General features: G+C 45.7%; 1 protein-coding gene across 5 annotated transcripts in view; it reads left to right on the top strand.

The window, feature by feature from the left end:
- Positions 1–18,112, top strand: part of ZZEF1 (zinc finger ZZ-type and EF-hand domain containing 1) — a 137,764-nt gene that overhangs the window by 112,857 nt on the left and 6,795 nt on the right. For 4 of the 5 annotated variants that reach the window (XM_063598863.1, XM_024926259.4, XM_063598864.1 and 1 more), the window contains 10 exons: positions 4,276–4,475; positions 6,565–6,684; positions 8,072–8,263; positions 9,626–9,726; positions 11,422–11,557; positions 11,663–12,022; positions 12,921–13,064; positions 14,856–15,024; positions 15,183–15,281; positions 15,755–15,920. In XM_063598863.1, coding sequence (XP_063454933.1) covers positions 4,276–4,475; positions 6,565–6,684; positions 8,072–8,263; positions 9,626–9,726; positions 11,422–11,557; positions 11,663–12,022; positions 12,921–13,064; positions 14,856–15,024; positions 15,183–15,281; positions 15,755–15,920 — 1,687 coding nt within the window. Of the gene's footprint in view, positions 1–4,275; positions 4,476–6,564; positions 6,685–8,071; positions 8,264–9,550; positions 9,727–11,421; positions 11,558–11,662; positions 12,023–12,920; positions 13,065–14,855; positions 15,025–15,182; positions 15,282–15,754; positions 15,921–18,112 lie in introns of those variants that run through there. The other variant, XM_063598866.1, reaches the window with a different exon arrangement.

The raw sequence follows: 18,112 nt of genomic DNA, 5'->3' as shown, positions 1-18,112 counted from the left end.
TTTTCCAATTTATCTTGTGATTTTTTTTTTCTTTGCTCTGTGGATTATGTAAAAGTTTGATGTTTAGTTTCTTAATATTTGGGGGATATTCCAGATATCGTTTGGTTGTTGATTTCAGGTTTAATTCCCTTGTGGTCATAGAGCATATTTTTAATTAGTTCAGTCCTATTATGAATATTATTACAATTTGTTTTATTGTCCAAAATTAGGTCTGTTTTCATGGAGTTTCCATGTACACTTGAAGAGAATGCATGTGTACTATGTTGTTGGTGGAGTATCCTATAGATGTTAATTAGGTCAAGTCAATGGATAATGTTATTCAAGTCTGCTGTGCCCTTACTGATGTTTTATCTACTTGTTCTAACAATTCCTGAGAGAGGACTATAGAAGTTTCTAACTGTAATTGTATGTTTCTCTTTTTCTTATGAAATGTCCCTTTTTTATCCCTAATGATATTCCTCATTCTGAAATCTAATATTTATATAGTCTCTCTTGCATTTTTAAAAATAGCATTTGCATAGAATAGTCATCCTTTAGTATCCTCAGAGGATTGGTTCCAGGACTCCCCACAGATAGCAAAATTCGTGGATTAGTCCCTTATAGTTGGCTGTTCATATCTGTGGGTTTTGCATCCAGAGGCTCAGCCAAACTCAAATCAAAAACACTCTTGGCCCTTCATATCCATGGGTTTCACATCTTTTCACTTTAACCTGCCTGTGTCTTTACATTTAAAGTGGATTTCTTGTCTTTTTTAAAAAAATCCAATCTGATAATCCCTGTCTTTTAATTGATGTGTTTAGACCATTTACATTTATTGCAGTTATCAAGATGGTTGAATTTAGGATTTTTTTTTTTTTTTTTTTTTTTTTGGAGACAGAGTCTTACTCCATCACCCAGGCTGGAGTGCAGTGGTGTGATCTCGGCTCACTGCAACCTCCACCTCGCGGGGTTCAAGCAATTCTCCTGCCTCAGCCTCCCAAGTAGCTGGGATTACAGGCACCTGCCACTACATCCAGCTAATTTTTGTATTTTTAGTAGAGATAGGGTTTTGTCATGTTGGCCAGGCTGGTCTTGAACTCCTGACTCAGGTGATCCGCCTGCCTTGGCCTCCCAAATTGCTGGGATTACAGGTGTGAACCACCATGCCTGGCCAGTATCTCACTTTTTGAAGCAAAAAAATGTAATGTATTGTGAGATTTATGTCATATAGAAGTAAAATGTGTAACAGCACAAAGAATGGAGTGGAAAATGTTGTAATGTTCTGACACTATATGTGAAATGGTATACTATTATCTGAAGGTAGACTATGATAAGTTAAAGGCGTTCAGTGTAAACCCTAGAAAAACATTTAAGAAATTATTTGAAGGTACACTACTGTAAATCCTAGAGCAACCACAACAAAACCCAAAAAGATAAAGAGCCAATAGTGGAAATAAAATGAAATCATTAACAAAAACAAAATAACCCAGCACTCTGAGAGGCTGAGTGAGGTGGGAACATGACTGGAGGATAGGAGTTTGAGATCAACCTGGGCAACATAGCAAAATTCTATCTCTACAAAAATAAATAAATAAATGATGATGAGGCCAGGAGTTTGGGGCCAGCCTGGGCAGCATAGCTAGACCCCATCTCTACTAAAAATAATTTTTTAGAAAGCCAGGTGTGGTGACACACACCTGTAATCCCAGCTGCTTTGGATGCAGAGGCAGGAGGATCACTTGAGCCCAGGAGATCAAGGCTGCAGTGAGCTATGATCATGCCACTGCACTGTAGCCTAGGTGACAGAGCAAGAGCCTGTCTCTTAAAAAAAAAAAAGGCCAGGCACAGTGGCTCATGCCTGTAATCCCAGCACTTTGGGAGGCCGAGGCGGGCTGATCACCTGAGGTCAGGAGTTTGAGACTAGCCTGGCCAACATGGTGAAACCCTGTCTCTACTAAAAATACAAAAATTAGCCACACATGGTGGTGTGTGCCTGTAATCCCAACTGCTAGGGAGGCTGAGGCAGGAGAATCACTTGAACCGGGGAGGCGGAGGTTGCAGTGAGCCAAGATCATGCCATTGCACTCTAGCCTGGGGAACAGCAGCGAGACTTCTCTCAAAAAAAAAAAAAAGTGAGATATTGCTGGGTGCATAGGGCTTATCCCTGTAATCTCAGCACTTTGGGAGGCAAGACAGGATCACAAAGCTTGAAGCCAGGAATTCAGTGCCAGCCTGGGCAACACAGCAAGACCCTGTCTTCTACCACCCCCCCAAAAACAAGAGAGAGAGAGATTTCAAGAGATTTTAAAATGAGAAAACATTAGCTTTTATATTTAGCTATCTATTTTTCATTGCTAGTGCTCTTCATTCCTTTGTAAAGATTCAGTTTTCCATCTGGGATCTTTTTTAGTTTTGGGGGGAACCTGAAAAACTGCACTGAACATTATTTGTAGTGCAGGTCTGCCGTGACATAATCTCTCAGTTTGTCTGGGGGACTTTTTTTTACTTCATCTTTGAAAGGTAATTTTGCCAGGTAAAAAATTCTAAGCTGAGTTTTATCTTAGCAAATACTGTAAAGATGTACTTAAATACTTTAAAGGCTGGGTGTGGTGGCTCACACCTGTAATCCCAGCACTTTGGGAGGCTGAGGCAGGCGGATAACCTGAGGTCAGGAGTTTGAGACCAGCCTGGCCAGCATGGTAAAACCCCATCTCTACTAAAAATACAAAAATATCTGGGCGTGTGGTGGACACCTGTAATCCCAGCTAGTTGGGAGGCCAAGGCAGGAGAATCACTTGAAGCTGGGAGGTGGAGGTTGCAGTCAGCCAAGATCACGTCATTGTACTCCAGCCTGGGTGACAAGAGCAAAAACTCTGTCTCAAAAAAAAAAAAAAGAAAAAAAAAAAGATGTTGGTCTATTGTCTTCTGGCTTGTGTAGATTCTGGGATGAAGTCTGCTGTCATTCTTCTTTTGCTACATTTTTGTAATGTCTCTTTTTCCTCTGGCTATATTTTTAGCAATTCAATTATGCATGTGCCTTGACATGATTTTCTTTATGTTTCTTCTGCTTAGGTATTTATTGAGCTCCTTAGATTTAGAGTTTTCATCAAATTTGGAAAATTTTTGACCATTATGTATTCAAATATTTTTTCTGCCCCCACCCCCATCTCCACTAGGACACTTCCACTCTCACTGTTGGAAAGACAAAGTATTCCCAGCTCTCTGTGAGCTCCAGGAATTGTTCTGTCTACTGTAGCTCTTTCTCCTGCCCCAGATAGTTTCCTTTCCCAGAAATGTGCAGCTCAGTATGCAGCCACAGACTCGTGAGTGACTCTGTGGATCTCCGGAGAGCTCTCCCCAACCCACCCCTCTCTCTCTGCATCTCCCTGCTCTGATATTCTGCCCTGTACATTCTAGCTGCCTTGACCTCCCTGAACTCTGATCTCTGTTTATTTAATTCATTGAGACTGCTGGATTCTGCCTGGATGTTTGCTTCCCACTTTGCAGCTTGGAAATCGTCTGCAGATAGCTGGTGCTATTGGAGGGCTGATCTAGTTTATATCCCTTCTCTCAGGGATCATAGTCCTATACTACCTTTTGCCCAATATCTGCAAGCTATTGTTTCATGTTTTTTCAGTGTGCTGGTTGTTTAAGGTGGGAGAGTAAATCCAGTCTCTCTTGTTCTGTCTTGTTTGGAAATGGAAATCTCATGTGTACTAATTTTTTTTTTTTTGAGACGGAGTCTGACTCTGTCACCCAGGCTGAAATGCAATGGCACGATCTTGGCTCTCCGCAACCTCCACCTCCTGGGTTCAAGTGATTCTCCTGCCTCAGCCTCCTGAGTAGCTGGGATCACAAGCATGTGCCACCACACCTAGCTAATTTTTGTATTATTAGACGGGGTTTTGCCATGTTGACCAAGCTAGCCTTGAACTCCTGACCTCAAGTGATCCACCCACCTTGGCCTCCCAAAGTGCTGGGATTACAGGCGTGAGCCACCACGTCTGGCCTCATATATGCTATCTTTAAGAACTTTTGTTAACACCTGTGGAGATGGCCTGCTTATGCACAATAGTAAGAATGCAAATTGTCCCACTCAGTTGCTTGATGGATAGGTAGCCATTACTATTTTTGTGTTTACCTGCAAGCTGGCTTTATTGGCTAAGACTGAGCCCGAGAGATTTATGTTTCTGCAGTCCCTACTTTAGTAAGGCATGTTACTATGGAAGAAATAGCTGCTGGAAGCATGAACTGTACTTCTGTGCCTTTCTTTTTCTGCCTGATGTCACCCTTCAGTGAAGGACTACCAGCTGGTCCAGAAGGGAGGAGGACAAGAGTGTGGTGACTCTCGGGCCCAGCTGAGCCAGTACTCCCAGCACTTTGCCTTTATCGCCAGTCACCTTCTGCAAAGCAGCATGGACAGCCATTGTCCCGAGGCAGTGGAAGCAACTTGGGTCCTGTCCCTGGCCCTCAAAGGATTGTATAAAACACTAAAGGTAATGGGGAGCTTCTCCAGTTGGCGGTGGATCTGGCTATAATTTGACATCTGCGTGGGGATTAACTAGGAGGAAATGCCATCTGATTTCGATGGATGGTAAACCATAGGATCTTGATTATTTTTAGAAACGCGTGGGCCTTACGCACAGATAACTTCAAAGAGGAAATACAATTTTCCTGGTAGTTGGCTTCTCTGTCTTTCCATTGTTTCAAGGAATCTGATACTACTACTTCATGGGAACACAACTTTGTCAGATGAGAAGAAAAATGGAAAAGTTTCTTACTTTCCTCTCTAAATGACAATTCCTGTGCTTCATCATAGACGATGAAGGGAAGAATAGAGGGAGCTAGCCTCCTAGGGGATGAGCAACAGGTTTGACAGTTGGAGTGGAAGGAGGTAGACAAGTTGAAAAGCTGGGCGATGGCCAGGCACAGTGGCTCACAGCAGTAATCCTGGCACTTTGGGAGGCCAAGGCAGGTGGATTGCCTGAGCTCAGGAGTTCAAGACCAGCCTGGGCAGCATGGCAAAACTCCATCTCTACTAAAAATACAAAAAATTAGCCAGGTGTGGTGGTACGTGCCTGTAATCCCAGCTACTCGGGAGGCTGAGGCATGAGAATCACTTGAACCCGGGAGGCAGAGGTTGTAGTGAGCCTAGATCATGCCATTGCACTCCAGCCTGGGTAACAGAGTGAGACTCCATCTGTAAAAAAAAAAAAAAAAAAAAGTTGGGCAATATTTGGCATAGAGATGAGCAGCTGACTTATGAGAATTTCCCATACCTGAGAGGCAGTGATTGGGAGGAATGATCTTTCAAGGAAACATATGTCAGCTCCCTTTTAGGATCATCTTGCCAACAGAGGAGATCCATGAAAGGAGGAGCTCAGTTGAAGGCTGTTCAGTGGAAGCACTGATAGGGAGGTCATGGAGGGCACTCAACACCACAGCAGCTGGCCTCAGTGGCATTTCAGCTCTGATCCAGCCCTGGGAGTTTGTAGTTGTAGAATTGAGACCATTCATCTGCTGTTTCTTTTGTTGGTTTGTTTGTTTGTTTGTGGGTTTTCTCTGGCATTTCTTTGTTTGAGACAGACAAAGAAATCGCTCTGTTGCCCAGGCTGGAGTATAGACCTGTGATCACGGCTCACTGCAGCCTCAAATGCTTTGGTTCAAGGGGTCCTCTTGCCTCAGCCTCCCAAGTAGCTGGGACTAACCACAGGCATGCACTATCATGCCCAGTTAATTTTTTTTTTTTTTTTTTTTTGTAGAGACAGGGTCTTGCTAAGTTTCCCAGGCTGGTCTTGAACTCTTGACCTTGAGCCATCCTTCCACCTCCGCCTCTTGAAGTGCTGGGGTTACAGGCATGAGCCATGGTGCCCAGCCTGCTGTTTCTTTAGTTCATGACATTTATCACAATGTGCTACTGTTTCCATTGTTTACATCGTAGTAGGAAAGGGAAAATAAACTCCCTAAGGGCAGCAGTAATTTCTGTCTTTGAATCCTTCATTCAGCAAATATTTGTTGAGCACCAAGGGCCAGATGGAACTGAGTATGTAGTGTTGGAGCCAGAAAGAAGGTCCCTGCTCTCCTGGAGCTTGTGGTCTGACCGGCAAGAGAGACAACAGGGGGCCTGCAAGAAAAACTGCTGTGGGTCAAAAAAAGCCTTTTTCTCTAGTAAAATTTGAACCGATAGATAAGGAGTCAGCTTTGGGAAAACTGGACAGAGCATTCCATGCAGAGCGAGTAGCAAGCTCCAGGCCTCAAAATGGAACAAGCGTGGTGGTCAAGGAACAGAAAGAACACCTCCCAGGCTTTAGAATAATGCAGGAAAGGTGGGGCGCAGCCAGAGAAGCAGGCAGGGACCTTGTAGGTCTTTGTCAGCCATGATCAGAGGCTTGGATTTTAGCCTAAAGAGCCCCAGACAGCTTTTGGAAGTTAGAGCAGGGGGTGTGACATAAAATAGGCTTCATTCAAAAGTATGTGTTGAATGAACGAATGAATGAAAGAGTGAACGAACAGACTGAGTTATAGCTAAGGTTGTACCTTCTTCAGTCCAAGGCAGTCACAAATCATTCTTTTTCTGCTTGGCAGGCTCACGGTTTTGAAGAGACCCATGCTACTTTCCTTCAGACCGATTTGCTGAAGTTGCTGGTGAAAAAGTGCAGCAAAGGGACTGGCTTTAGTAAAACGTGGCTCCTCCGGGACCTGGAAGTAAGAGACGAGAGGGACTCCTGCTCCTCTTTCCTGGTGCAGATGTGCTGGCCTAGGAGTTAGAAGCATCACCGAGTTCCAGCTGCTTCTGCCCTGTGCACAGTCCTTTAGTACAGTGTTGAAAACTCCCTTGCTTCTGTATTCCCTGTTGGAAATAGGGATTATGACACCTGTCTACCCCTGTCAGGGAAAATGAATTTAATGTTTGTTCAAAGAACAGTGGAAGAGAAGCATTTTATGGAAACACATGATTAACCATTATATCATGGTAATAAAGTATACCCTTGAATTAGTATTTCCCTTTAAAGTTACTTTCAGCCAAAATCAGTCTCTAAATTTGTCCTCACTTATGTTTATTTGTATGTAGGATTTTAGTTGATTGTTATAATTTTATTACTGTTCCCCGTAGACCTTAGAGTTTTCTTAGTGGAACTACTGTGGTTCCCTGTGGACTTTCTGTGCCCAGTGCCAGCTTTCGGCCCAGGAAAGGCTACCGTTGTGTAGGAGGGAGTGAGCGGCCATTCAGGCCCAGGAAAGGCTGCCGCCACATAGGAGGGAGTGAGCGGCCATTCACAGCCCAGCAGAGGCTGGAACCTGCAGAAACAGCTCTCAATTGCCAGAAGAGGATTTGGTTAGGTTTAAGGAAAATGTGCTGCAACATATTAATGGATAATTTGGAGAGTATTTGAACTTTTATTCTTAGAGAATATTTTAAATTAAAATTTTTTATTATTAGAACCACATTGCAGAAAACTTTATAAAAGAAAAAAAAACCGCTCCAAACTCTATATTCCAAACACAGCTGCCATTAGCGTTTTGTGTATTTTCTCCTTCTCGTTTTGTTTCTATGCATTTTGCGGTGCATGTATAAATCTAGACTGCCTCATGAGCATCGTATTCAAATACATTGATGGCATGTGGGCTGCTTTCTAGGTTTTGATGTAGTTTTCATAATATTTGTTATGGCTACATATAATACATGAAGGTGGCTTTCAGTTTTTTTGGTATTAGTGCTTCACTGAGCATATTATGAAAATAACTTTGTATATTTTACATTATTCGTAACAGATGAGTTGCTGGGTGAAAGCATATGAGCATTTCCCTGGCTCTTTACATTTTGCCAAAAGAAGTTCTAAAAAGGATGATAGCAGTTGATACAATCTGTGGGGAAGTTAATAAACACAAAGGTTCCCATAGTGTTCAGTTAGTATTTCTTCGGTCACAAAGTGTAATTAAACATACATTCGTGTTTCTTTTCTAATTTCACATTCTTCAGGTAGATTCTGATGTCTTAAAAAGTTAGGCCCAGTATTTTCATGATTAAAGGACTGTACCATCTTCCCGCCCACTGAGTGCTCACATTCAGCTGGATTTTCTTTCTGTGTAGATTTTGTCCATCATGCTGTACTCCTCAAAAAAGGAGATCAATGCTTTGGCTGAGCACGGAGACCTAGAGCTGGATGAGCGAGGGGACCGAGAGGAAGAGGTGGAACGGCCAGTCAGCAGCCCTGGCGACCCAGAGCAGAAAAAGCTGGACCCCCTTGAGGGCCTGGATGAGCCCACCAGAATATGTTTCTTGGTGTGTTCTTGAGTCACCTCGTGGCTTGGGAGGGGCTTCTGAGGGATGGCTTCTCTTTGGCCTGGGCCATGTTTTAGCCTAAACATGAAAATGCTTCCGTCTGCTGTCCTGAGAATTCACTTCCTAAAGACTCAGTCTTATGTTGTGCAGAATTGATCCAGAAGAACAGAAAAGCCCCACAGCAATAGTTCTTAATATTTTGGGTTATAAACTCAAAAGCTTTAGGTCCTCTCTCCCCATAAAATACACATTCAAACATGTATGTAAAATTTTGCATGAATTTCGAGGGCTTACTAAAGCCCTAAGGCTCGTCCATGAACTCTATACGATAGTTCCTTCCTCATAGTTTCTCAGAAATACACTCTTACCTTTCCTAGGTAATCTATTCTTCCTCAGAACAATATGAAAAGGATGAGGGCTTGGACTTCAGAAGTTGTGACTAAATGAAGAGTAAACAGAATGTAGCGTAGAATGTCAGAAAAAGCAAATCCCAGCCAGGCACAGTGGCTCATACCAGTAATCCCAGCACTTTGGGAGGCTGAGGCAGGAGGATCACTTGAGGCCAGGAGTTCAAGACCACCCTGGGTAACTTAGCAAGACCCTGCCTCTACAAAAAATAAGACTAGCCAGGTGTGGTGGCATGCGCCTGTAGTCCTGGCTACCCAGGAGGCTGAGGCAGGAGGATCTCTTGAGGCCAGGAGTTCAAGTTTACAGATTTTGCAGGAGAGTTTGCATTCCCTGCCACAGAGCATACATGCATTTCTGTATCCATGAATAAGTGAAAGCTATGAATCCAGTTGGCAAAATACAGAAAATGATAATGTCATTGATACTAACAGAAAAACTACTTTGATCAACATTGCTGACAAGTTTAAGTGCAGGTTAAAACTCCTCTTGCCTTTCTACACTTTTGGGTACTCAGTGGTATGAGCTATGATCACACCACTGCACTCCAGCCTGGGCAACCAAGTGAGACCCTGTGTCAAAAAAAATCAAAAGAAAATACAGTGCCCATGTATGTGCTAGTTGTCAAACTTGAGTGTAAAACAGTTATAGAGACGCTAGCCGTGAATACGATGTGGTAAGTATCTACTATCAGCATTGTATTTTGTTGACAGGATATTTCTTTGGGGTTTTAGTGTTTTATAATTTCCTTTGAAGTTACAGTCGTAGTGTAGGTGTTATAGTCCATGTTTTAGTGCTTACAATTTTATATGCTTTTTAAACTACCCATATAATGTTCCTCAATTATAACCTGTGGCAGCTTTTGCTGCATTGTCTTCTCAGTTTTGAGTTCAGTTGATCAATACCGTATTGAAGCACTGTTAATGGTTCCTGTCTGCGTCCTCCCCTGGCCTCCAGATGGCTCATGATGCCCTCAATGCCCCTCTGCACATTCTCCGGGCCATATACGAACTGCAGATGAAAAAGACCGATTATTTCTTCCTGGAGGTTCAGAAGAGGTAAGGGACATTTCCGTGCAGCTGAAGTGTGGCCAGGGAGAGAACATGTGAGGGCAGGAGGGTGTGCGCCTCCTGGCAGCAGCTTCTGGATCGATCGACGCTCCGACAGGCCGGGAAGCAGTTGCTAGTCCTTTGTAAGGTGAGGTGGGAGGTGGCCTGTGCTACGTTACCTGGATCATCTTCACAGTGCACTGTGGTCCCTCTTTAAAACTTATGTTTGTAGTCGGCCTCTGAGAGGAAGCTCATTTTACAGACACAGAAATTGGGCAGGCACCAAGATGTCTCTCATGTGTAATCCCAGGGAGCAGATAGCACAGAGCAGGAACTTCTGCTCAAGAGATTTTTAAAACTAAGAACATTCCCTTTCTCTTGGCCAGGAAGTTCAGAGCTAGTTTTTGGGCCCAACTTTTTAGTTTGGGTAGAACTTTACATATCTGCAATCTAGTCTCCTCCATCCCCCGCATCCTAATTTTGACTTCTTACTCATTGTAAATTCTCATTTAATTTTTCTTTTATTTTGTATTTCGTGTTTCTCTTTTATTATTTTGTTATATATTGCCTAAAAGCCTTTATGAGGTGAAGCAGGGTTGCATTAGTTAGGGTACAGTCTAAGCTGCTGTAACTAAGAAACCAGAAATGTAATGGATCAGGGCAGATAGAATTTGTTTTTCTCTCACATAACAGTCCAGAGGTAGGCAGAGTCTGGGGTGGGTGACAGCTCTGCTCCACAGAGGGACCCAGCAATCCCAGGGTTCTCATCTGTGGAGCGAAAGCTCCCTCGGCCACCCCACCTCTCGGTTCTAGCCCAGAGGAAAGAGGGGAGGTGGAGAAGGGAGTGCACCATTAGTCCAGTAGACTCCAGAGGTGGCACACCACCTCGCTCACCTGCACTGCCCAGAACCCAGGGGCATCAGCACATCTAGCTGCTAACCATGTCTCTAGCTGGGTGACTGTGGCTCTTGCTAAAACTCAGGGAGCTTTAGAGAGAGAGAAGGGCCACCGAGTTTCGGCCAGAGTCGTCCACCTGTTCAGACTGCGTTCAGATAAGGCAAACACCAGGCTGTAACCATTCCAGCTGTTTCTGTACCTCACTTCTGTTTTCTGTGTGTCAGTTTCCTTTCTCTGTTCGTAAACCTCCAAACACAGCAGTGGAGTCACTCTGAACCCATTCTGATTCAGGAGCTGCCCAATTCGGGGATCACTCTTTGCTCGTTTAAACTCTGTTAAATTAAAAAAAAAAAAAAGAGAGAAGGTGAGTCCAGGCATGGTGGTGTGAGCCTGTAATCGCAGCTACTAGGGAGGCTGAGGCAGGAGGATCGCTTGAGCCCAGGAGTTCCAGGCCGGCCCGGGCAACATAGCTCCAACACGTCATCTCTAAAAAAAACAAATAAATTTTTTTAAAAAATGTTTTTTTAATGAAAATAAAACATTTAAATTAATTTTAAAAATGGAAAAGATAGACAAGGAGAATGGATTTTGCAGGAGAGTTTGCATCTCCTGCCACAGAGCATACGTGCATTCTGTATCCATGCATAAGTGAAGGCTGTGAATCCAGTTGGCAAAACATGGAATATGATAATGTCATTGATACTAACAGAAGAACAACTCTGAACAACATTGCCAACAAGTTTAAGTGCAGGTTAAAACTGGCCTCTCTACACTGTTGGTACTCAACTTTGTGCTGCCCTTCTGCAGGTTTGATGGTGATGAGCTCACCACAGATGAAAGGATACGGTCCCTGGCTCAGCGGTGGCAGCCCAGTAAGAGTCTGAGGCTGGAAGAGCAGAGCGCCAAAGCTGTGGATACAGACATGATTATCCTGCCATGCTTGGTATGTCACCCGACCTCGGACCCAAAGTATCTGCACCCCATCCCCCACCCCATACCACCACTGTAAGAAGGCTAGACCTCTGTAATGGTGGTCTTGGGTTTGCAGTCCCGGCCTGCACGCTGCGACCAAGCCACTGCTGAATCGAACCCTGTGACCCAGAAGCTGATCTCCAGCACAGAGAGCGAACTGCAGCAGAGCTATGCCAAGCAGCGCCGTAGCAAGAGCGCCGCCCTCCTGCACAAGGAGCTGAACTGCAAGAGTAAGAGGGCTGTCCGGGACTACCTCTTCCGAGTGAACGAGGCCACAGCTGTCCTGTACGCCCGCCACGTGCTTGCATCCCTGCTCGCCGAGTGGCCTAGCCACGTGCCAGTGAGCGAGGACATCCTGGAGCTCAGTGGCCCTGCCCATATGACCTACATTTTGGATATGTTCATGCAGCTGGAAGAAAAGCATGAGTGGGAGAAGGTAGTTATGCAGACTGAGCTTGTGCTCACCCACCAGGTTCTTCCTCTGCCCCACAGGCTTCCTCCAGTGAGTGCTTCCTGGAGCGAGGCTACCTGTGTGGCTGTGCAGCTCCCTGACAGGTGTGAATGCAGCAAAGGTAGGGTCACTGTATCCTCTCCCAAGGATTGGGCTAGTGAGGAACTCAGGGGCCCTGAGCGCGATTTCCAGCTGAACCAGAAAGCTTTGTCGCCATCTTCCCAGTTTCCAAGTTCCGAAATCTTGAGGCACATTCGGTAGCTCCTTTTTGATCCTGTCCCTCACCCACCTTCACACACACACACGCAGTCCATGAGGAAGTTCATTTGGCCTCTCAGCCTTGCTTTGTCCATCTGAGAACCAGGCCTCGAGGTCCTTTCCTGGCCTTGCAGCCCTGCAGGTGCTGGCAGGCTTGCTCTAGCATATCTATCTTTCGGAAGGGACAGAGGGAGCCACCCTGCCTCTACTAGGCCCTTGCATAGGCGTGTCCTCCCACAGTTCTTGCCACCTAGAGCTCCCAACTCTGCACCTCACTCCAGGCATCGATTACATTGTGTGGTCATTATTTATCCATAGGCCAATCCACCTGCTTGGCTGGGGACTCCTTCAAGGACCAGGACCCTTTATGATTAGTTCAGTTAGTTCTTTCAGACCACCTCTAAGCAGCATCATTCTGAAAGGACTGCAGTGTCCTGATTGACAGCAAGAGCCTGGTCAAGGAGAGGTGGCTGGTGGAGTTGGTTTTGGGTGGTGGAGTCACAGAGGCTCGTCCTAGGTCTAAGATGATGCCAGCACCTTTGGGTGGGGCTTGGGTTGAAGTAAACTGTCCCTTCTTCCTGATGCCACTTGCAGGCCCTGACCTTATCTGTCTGCTTCCCACCAGATCCTGCAGAAAGTGCTCCAGGGCTGCCGAGAGGACATGCTGGGGACCATGGCCCTGGCTGCGTGCCAGTTCATGGAGGAGCCAGGAATGGAGGTGCAAGTGAGGGAGTCGAAACACCCGTATAACAACAACACCAACTTCGAGGTAAGCCTGGGGCCGGCAGGCCCCATAAGAGCGACTGAGCCGCAGAGACCTCGTCAGCCCCTCCGTGCTCAGCCCCTCCGTGGCTCTCTCCCGCTGGACAGCAGAGACCTGTCCAAGAAAGTGCTTCCTTGAACAAACTGCAGTCTGCCTCCCTGAGGCCAGGGATTCTGTACGAGCAAGTCTTCTCTTCTCCGGACCTTTCTTGTTTTAATAGAAGAAAATGGGCCACCTAGCCCTGGAGGAGAGCTTTCCTTTCCCTGCGGCAGGCTCCTCAGAGTGAGTCCTTGGCTTCACAGTGAGACAGTGGGTCTGAATGTGGTCCAGGTTGGACCCTCACTCTTCAGCTGCCACCTCATGACCTGCCCCCACCATGGATACTACAGCCCCTTTTTAAAATTTCCCAGAACTGAATCAGAGTCTCATCTTTTCCATCCTTAACTTTGTGCCTGGGCGGGGAGGTAGGCATTTTGATGAGGCAGGAATGGGGCAGCCTCCGTTATTCTCATTGACTTAAGGCCATGTAGTCCCTTTAGCACTTTTTTTTGAGACGGAGTCTCACTCTGTCGCCCAGGCTGCAGTGCAGTGGTGTGATCTCGGCTCACTGCAACCTCCACCTCCCGAATTCAAGTGATTCTCATGCCTCAGCCTCCCTAGTAGCAGGAATAAAGGCACCTGCCACCATGCCCAGCTAATTTTTGTATTTTTAGTAGAGATGGGGTTTCACCATATTGGCCAGGCTGGTCTCTAACTCCTGACCTCAGGTGATCCACCCGCCTTGGCCTCCCAGAGTGCTGGGATTACAGGCGTGAGCCACCTCACCTGGCCCCCATTAGCGCTTTTTAAAATGTTGGAGAAAAAACTGAAATGTTGGAGTTGCCCAGGCATCTACTTCTGAGTGGAAGGCACCTGCAGCAGCGAAGGTGGATGATGAAAACCGACTTAGAACTGGGTTATTGGCCAGCTGAGATTTTGTTTTTCATAAGTATAACCTGTCTTTCTTCCAAGTCTCTTCTCTTGTCATGTTCCTGGGCTCCAGCCCCACTCCCTTGGTCCCATACAGGCACATGTGGTCAGCCACCAGGTTCGATCCCAAAGAGGTCTTGTCTTCTCCACTGACCCTGGACACCCGTTGCCCTTCTCTGGGGTTCCTTTTGCTGCTACTTTCTGATTTCCTCACTTTTGCCTCAGCTCAGCCTTGCCCCACACCAGCTGTCAGTGATGCTACACTGTGCAAGCCTCACCAAAGCTTTCCAGGGTTTTCCCTGTTGTCCAGAGTCTGAGTGCCTCATTTCATGCCCAGGGCCTTCAGTGTCTGCCCCTGCCAGTCTCTCTGGAGTCAGGTCTTGTCCCTGTTCCTGCTTCCCAAGCATACGTGCCCATGTAGCACACCCTTTACTCCAAACACGCCAAGCTCCTTGCCATTCCCTGAACATGCTAGACCTTCACAGGGCTGTTACCCTGTCTGAAATGCACCCCATGCACTCAGGTCCACCTTGTCTCCCACTCCCGCCTTCTCCTAACAGGGTCCTCCTGTCCTCTTCACTCTTCACAGCAGCCTGACACTCTTTCTCTGGAGCCCCGTGTTGCCTGCCCCGCTGTGCCTCCCTCGCACCATATTTGCAGTCTGTGCATGCTCCTCGCCCCAGCTGGACTCTGCACTCCTGGAGGCCAGGGCTGTGGTTCACTCATTCTCACGCACCCAGGTCCAGCCACAGGACTCGGCATGGGACAGCTGCAGTCAGTGTCTAGTGAGCAGCATCGACAGAAGTGTTCTCCATTTCCCCTCCCTAGGATAAAGTTCACATTCCTGGTGCCATCTACCTCTCAATCAAATTCGACTCTCAGTGCAACACAGAGGAGGGCTGTGACGAGTTAGCCATGTCCAGCAGCAGTGACTTCCAGCAAGACCGACACAGCTTCAGCGGGTCTCAGCAGAAGTGGAAAGATTTTGAACTTCCAGGTAGTGAAACAAATGCTCGATTAGACAGGTTCTTCACAGGCTGTGTTTAAACTTAATACTGAGAAGGGAACTTACTAGAGAATGTTGAAACCCAACACCACTGCTGCCGTTCCCTGTTGCTTCAGTTCCTGATGGGCCTCTCATCCTTGTGTGCCTAGGAGACACTCTGTATTACCGCTTCACCTCCGACATGAGCAACACCGAGTGGGGCTACAGATTCACCGTGACGGCCGGACACCTGGGGCGGTTCCAGACAGGTGTGTGCTCTGGGCTTTGCGTTCACACCATCTGCCTGCCAGGGACACTCCATGGCTGTGGGTGCCATGATGTCACTGATCTTGGTTAAAATCAAAGCAGGTACTTGTCTCTCACACTTTCCAAATTTGTCTCACAAGCCCCACACCTGTCACTCCTGAATGTGATTTCATTGGCTAGTTGCAAACTTGAATGGCCAGCTATGAGAAGCTTTCTGTCAGGACCGGAAAAAGATGCTTGTTCTCTTAGAATTTGCCAGGGCATTTTGAAAAAAGGAGGAACTGGAAATATGACCCCTGTGTTATTTTTACAAAAGCCTTAATTTCAGCCAGAATTTAAATGATCACAGTTATTAAAATTTGAGCAGTTTATAAAATAGAATTCTTAACGTACACAATTGTTATACTTTATTTAATAATAATATTACTTATTACGTATCTCTGTTTATATATTCGTGTTTTGGGGTGTTGGCCAGGATTCGAGATTTTGAAGCAGATGTTGTCAGAAGAAAGGGTCGTGCCTCATCTCCCATTGGCAAAAATTTGGGAATGGCTGGTGGGCGTGGCCTGTCGCCAGACTGGCCATCAACGATTAAAAGCCATCCACTTACTTCTGAGGATTGTGCGATGCTGCGGCCACAGGTAAGCGGTGTCCTGGATGGCAGCCCTTTGCCAGGCATATGTATCCCCACTCTGTGGCTGGCCCTTTCATGCTGTTAGTGGTGACTTTGATGAAAAGACATTTGTGGCTTTAATGTCTTCCAGTTTTTCAGTCATTTGCTTTATGCTAGCGTTCTTGGTGTCTTGTTTGAGAAATGTTTGCCTTACTCGAAGGTCATGAAGATATTCCCTATGTTATCTTGTAGAACTTGTTTTTCCTTTCACACTTAGAGGAGTATCTGCCTGGAATGCATTTGAGTGTTTGATAGAAGGGGTAAGCATCAAGTCAGTTTTGTTCCATTCGGATCTCCACTTGATTCTATAGATTTTTTTTTTTTTTTTTGAGACAGAGTCTCACTCTGTCACGCAGGCTGGAGTGCTGTGGTGCGACTATAGATCAATTTGATGAGAATCGAGATCTTTAGAACATCAAGTCCTCTAATCCACAGCCGTTATATATTCCTCTATTTATATTCCTCTATTGTTTAGGTCTTAGTAATATTTTAGAGGTTTCTATGTAGAGGACTTAATATTTTGTTAAATTTATTACTAGGTATTTAATGTTTTTGATACTATAATTGGTATTTTTTAATTTTAGCTTTGTTTTTGCTGATGTACAATTAATTTTTGTATATTGCCGTTATATCCAGTGACCTTACTAAATTTGTTCATTCGAAGACTATATATGCAGATTATTTGGTGTACAGTCGTGTCATCTGTAAACAAATGTTATTTCTTCCTCTCAGTGCTTAGACACTGTTGTTGCCTTTTGCGCTATAGGGAGGACATATAGTGTTGAATTGGGAATTGTAGACATAATTGCCTTATTCCTCATCTGTGAGAGAAGGTGGTAGTGACTGCGCCATATGTGTTGTCTGTCTGCCTGGCCCCCACCCTCCTTGCTCAGAACCCTCCCTGTCAGGAGCTCATTCTTCCTCTTTCCTGCATTTCTAAGGCACACAGACACAGACACACAGAATGCTAGCCAGAGTGCAGTGATGATATTTGAAGTAACAGGTTGTCTTGTCATGGAATATGGAACTGTCATTAAAATAACAAAGGACTCTCAAAGTCAGGGGAGAGAACAAGATGTCTTGTGTACTCAGTCCATAGGCAGCGTGGAGAGAGAGGGGAGAGCTGGGCATGCTTGCTGTTATCCCCATATCCTCATACACAGACAGGATCACTCAGCCCCACATGGGCTTAGCTCTGTTCACTTGAGCATCGAGTCCAGTAAGCACAGTCTGGTTGAGCAGTGCTTATGAAACATGGAACATCTCCATGGTCTCCTGGCTGGTGGGCCCTCCTTGCCTGCAGCAGGAAAGAAGACCTGTGCCGCTGCCTGCACAGTCTGCTGGCCATTGGCAACCTTCTTTCCAGTGGGGACAATCCCGCACCCTCTGTCCCGAGCCCGGAGGGAACTCCCAGCATGCCTTGCCACCCTAGCCTCTTTCATGCGTGCTCCTCATAGAGTGAGAGAGGGGCCTGCCTGAGGGCTTGGCCCGGAGGCCACACACAAGGGGCAGTCCTCAGGGGAGGGACCTTCTCAGCTCGCAGGTACATTGTACCTCACATGCTGATGCTTCTCTGAAAACCCAGCTGGAAAGCTATCAGAATTTTCCCGTTTGTTTTATGAAGATTTATTCCTCTGGGAGAAAGAGATTGGCTTCAAGATAACAATTAAATGTACACAATAATTTTTCAAGTCATAAGAGAAAAAGCAAATTTTTTTTAAAAAAAGCAAAATCCAATATTATATAATTATATATAGCCATATAACAAGTTCTAGAATATTATTTATTTCATAATTTTTCTTCTCCAAAGGATATTGAGTTGGAATTAAAACAGCCTTCCTCTGAGTAAAAACGCAAAAAAAAAAAACCCTCAGTTCATTCTCTCAGCAGAGGCTCTGCTTTACTTAGGGAAAAGCTTTCTGCCTGAGCAACCTTGCAAGCATCTTGTGTTTCATAAGCCCACCTGAAAATCATAACAATGGTAGTCATCATTATCTTTTTTTTTTTTGAAACATGGTCTGGCTCTTTCACCCAGGCTGGAGTGCAGTGGCACCATCTCAACTCACTGCGGCCTCCACCTCCCGAGCTGAAGTGACCCCCCTCCCCTCAGCCTCCTGAGTAGCTGGGACTACAGGTGTACGCCACCACACCCAGCTAATT

This window comes from Pan paniscus, chromosome 19, assembly GCF_029289425.2.
Source record: "Pan paniscus chromosome 19, NHGRI_mPanPan1-v2.0_pri, whole genome shotgun sequence".
Classification (NCBI taxonomy): Eukaryota; Metazoa; Chordata; class Mammalia; order Primates; family Hominidae; genus Pan; species Pan paniscus.
Note: the sequence above shows the minus strand (reverse complement) of the source record. Positions and strands in the feature narration are given on the sequence as shown.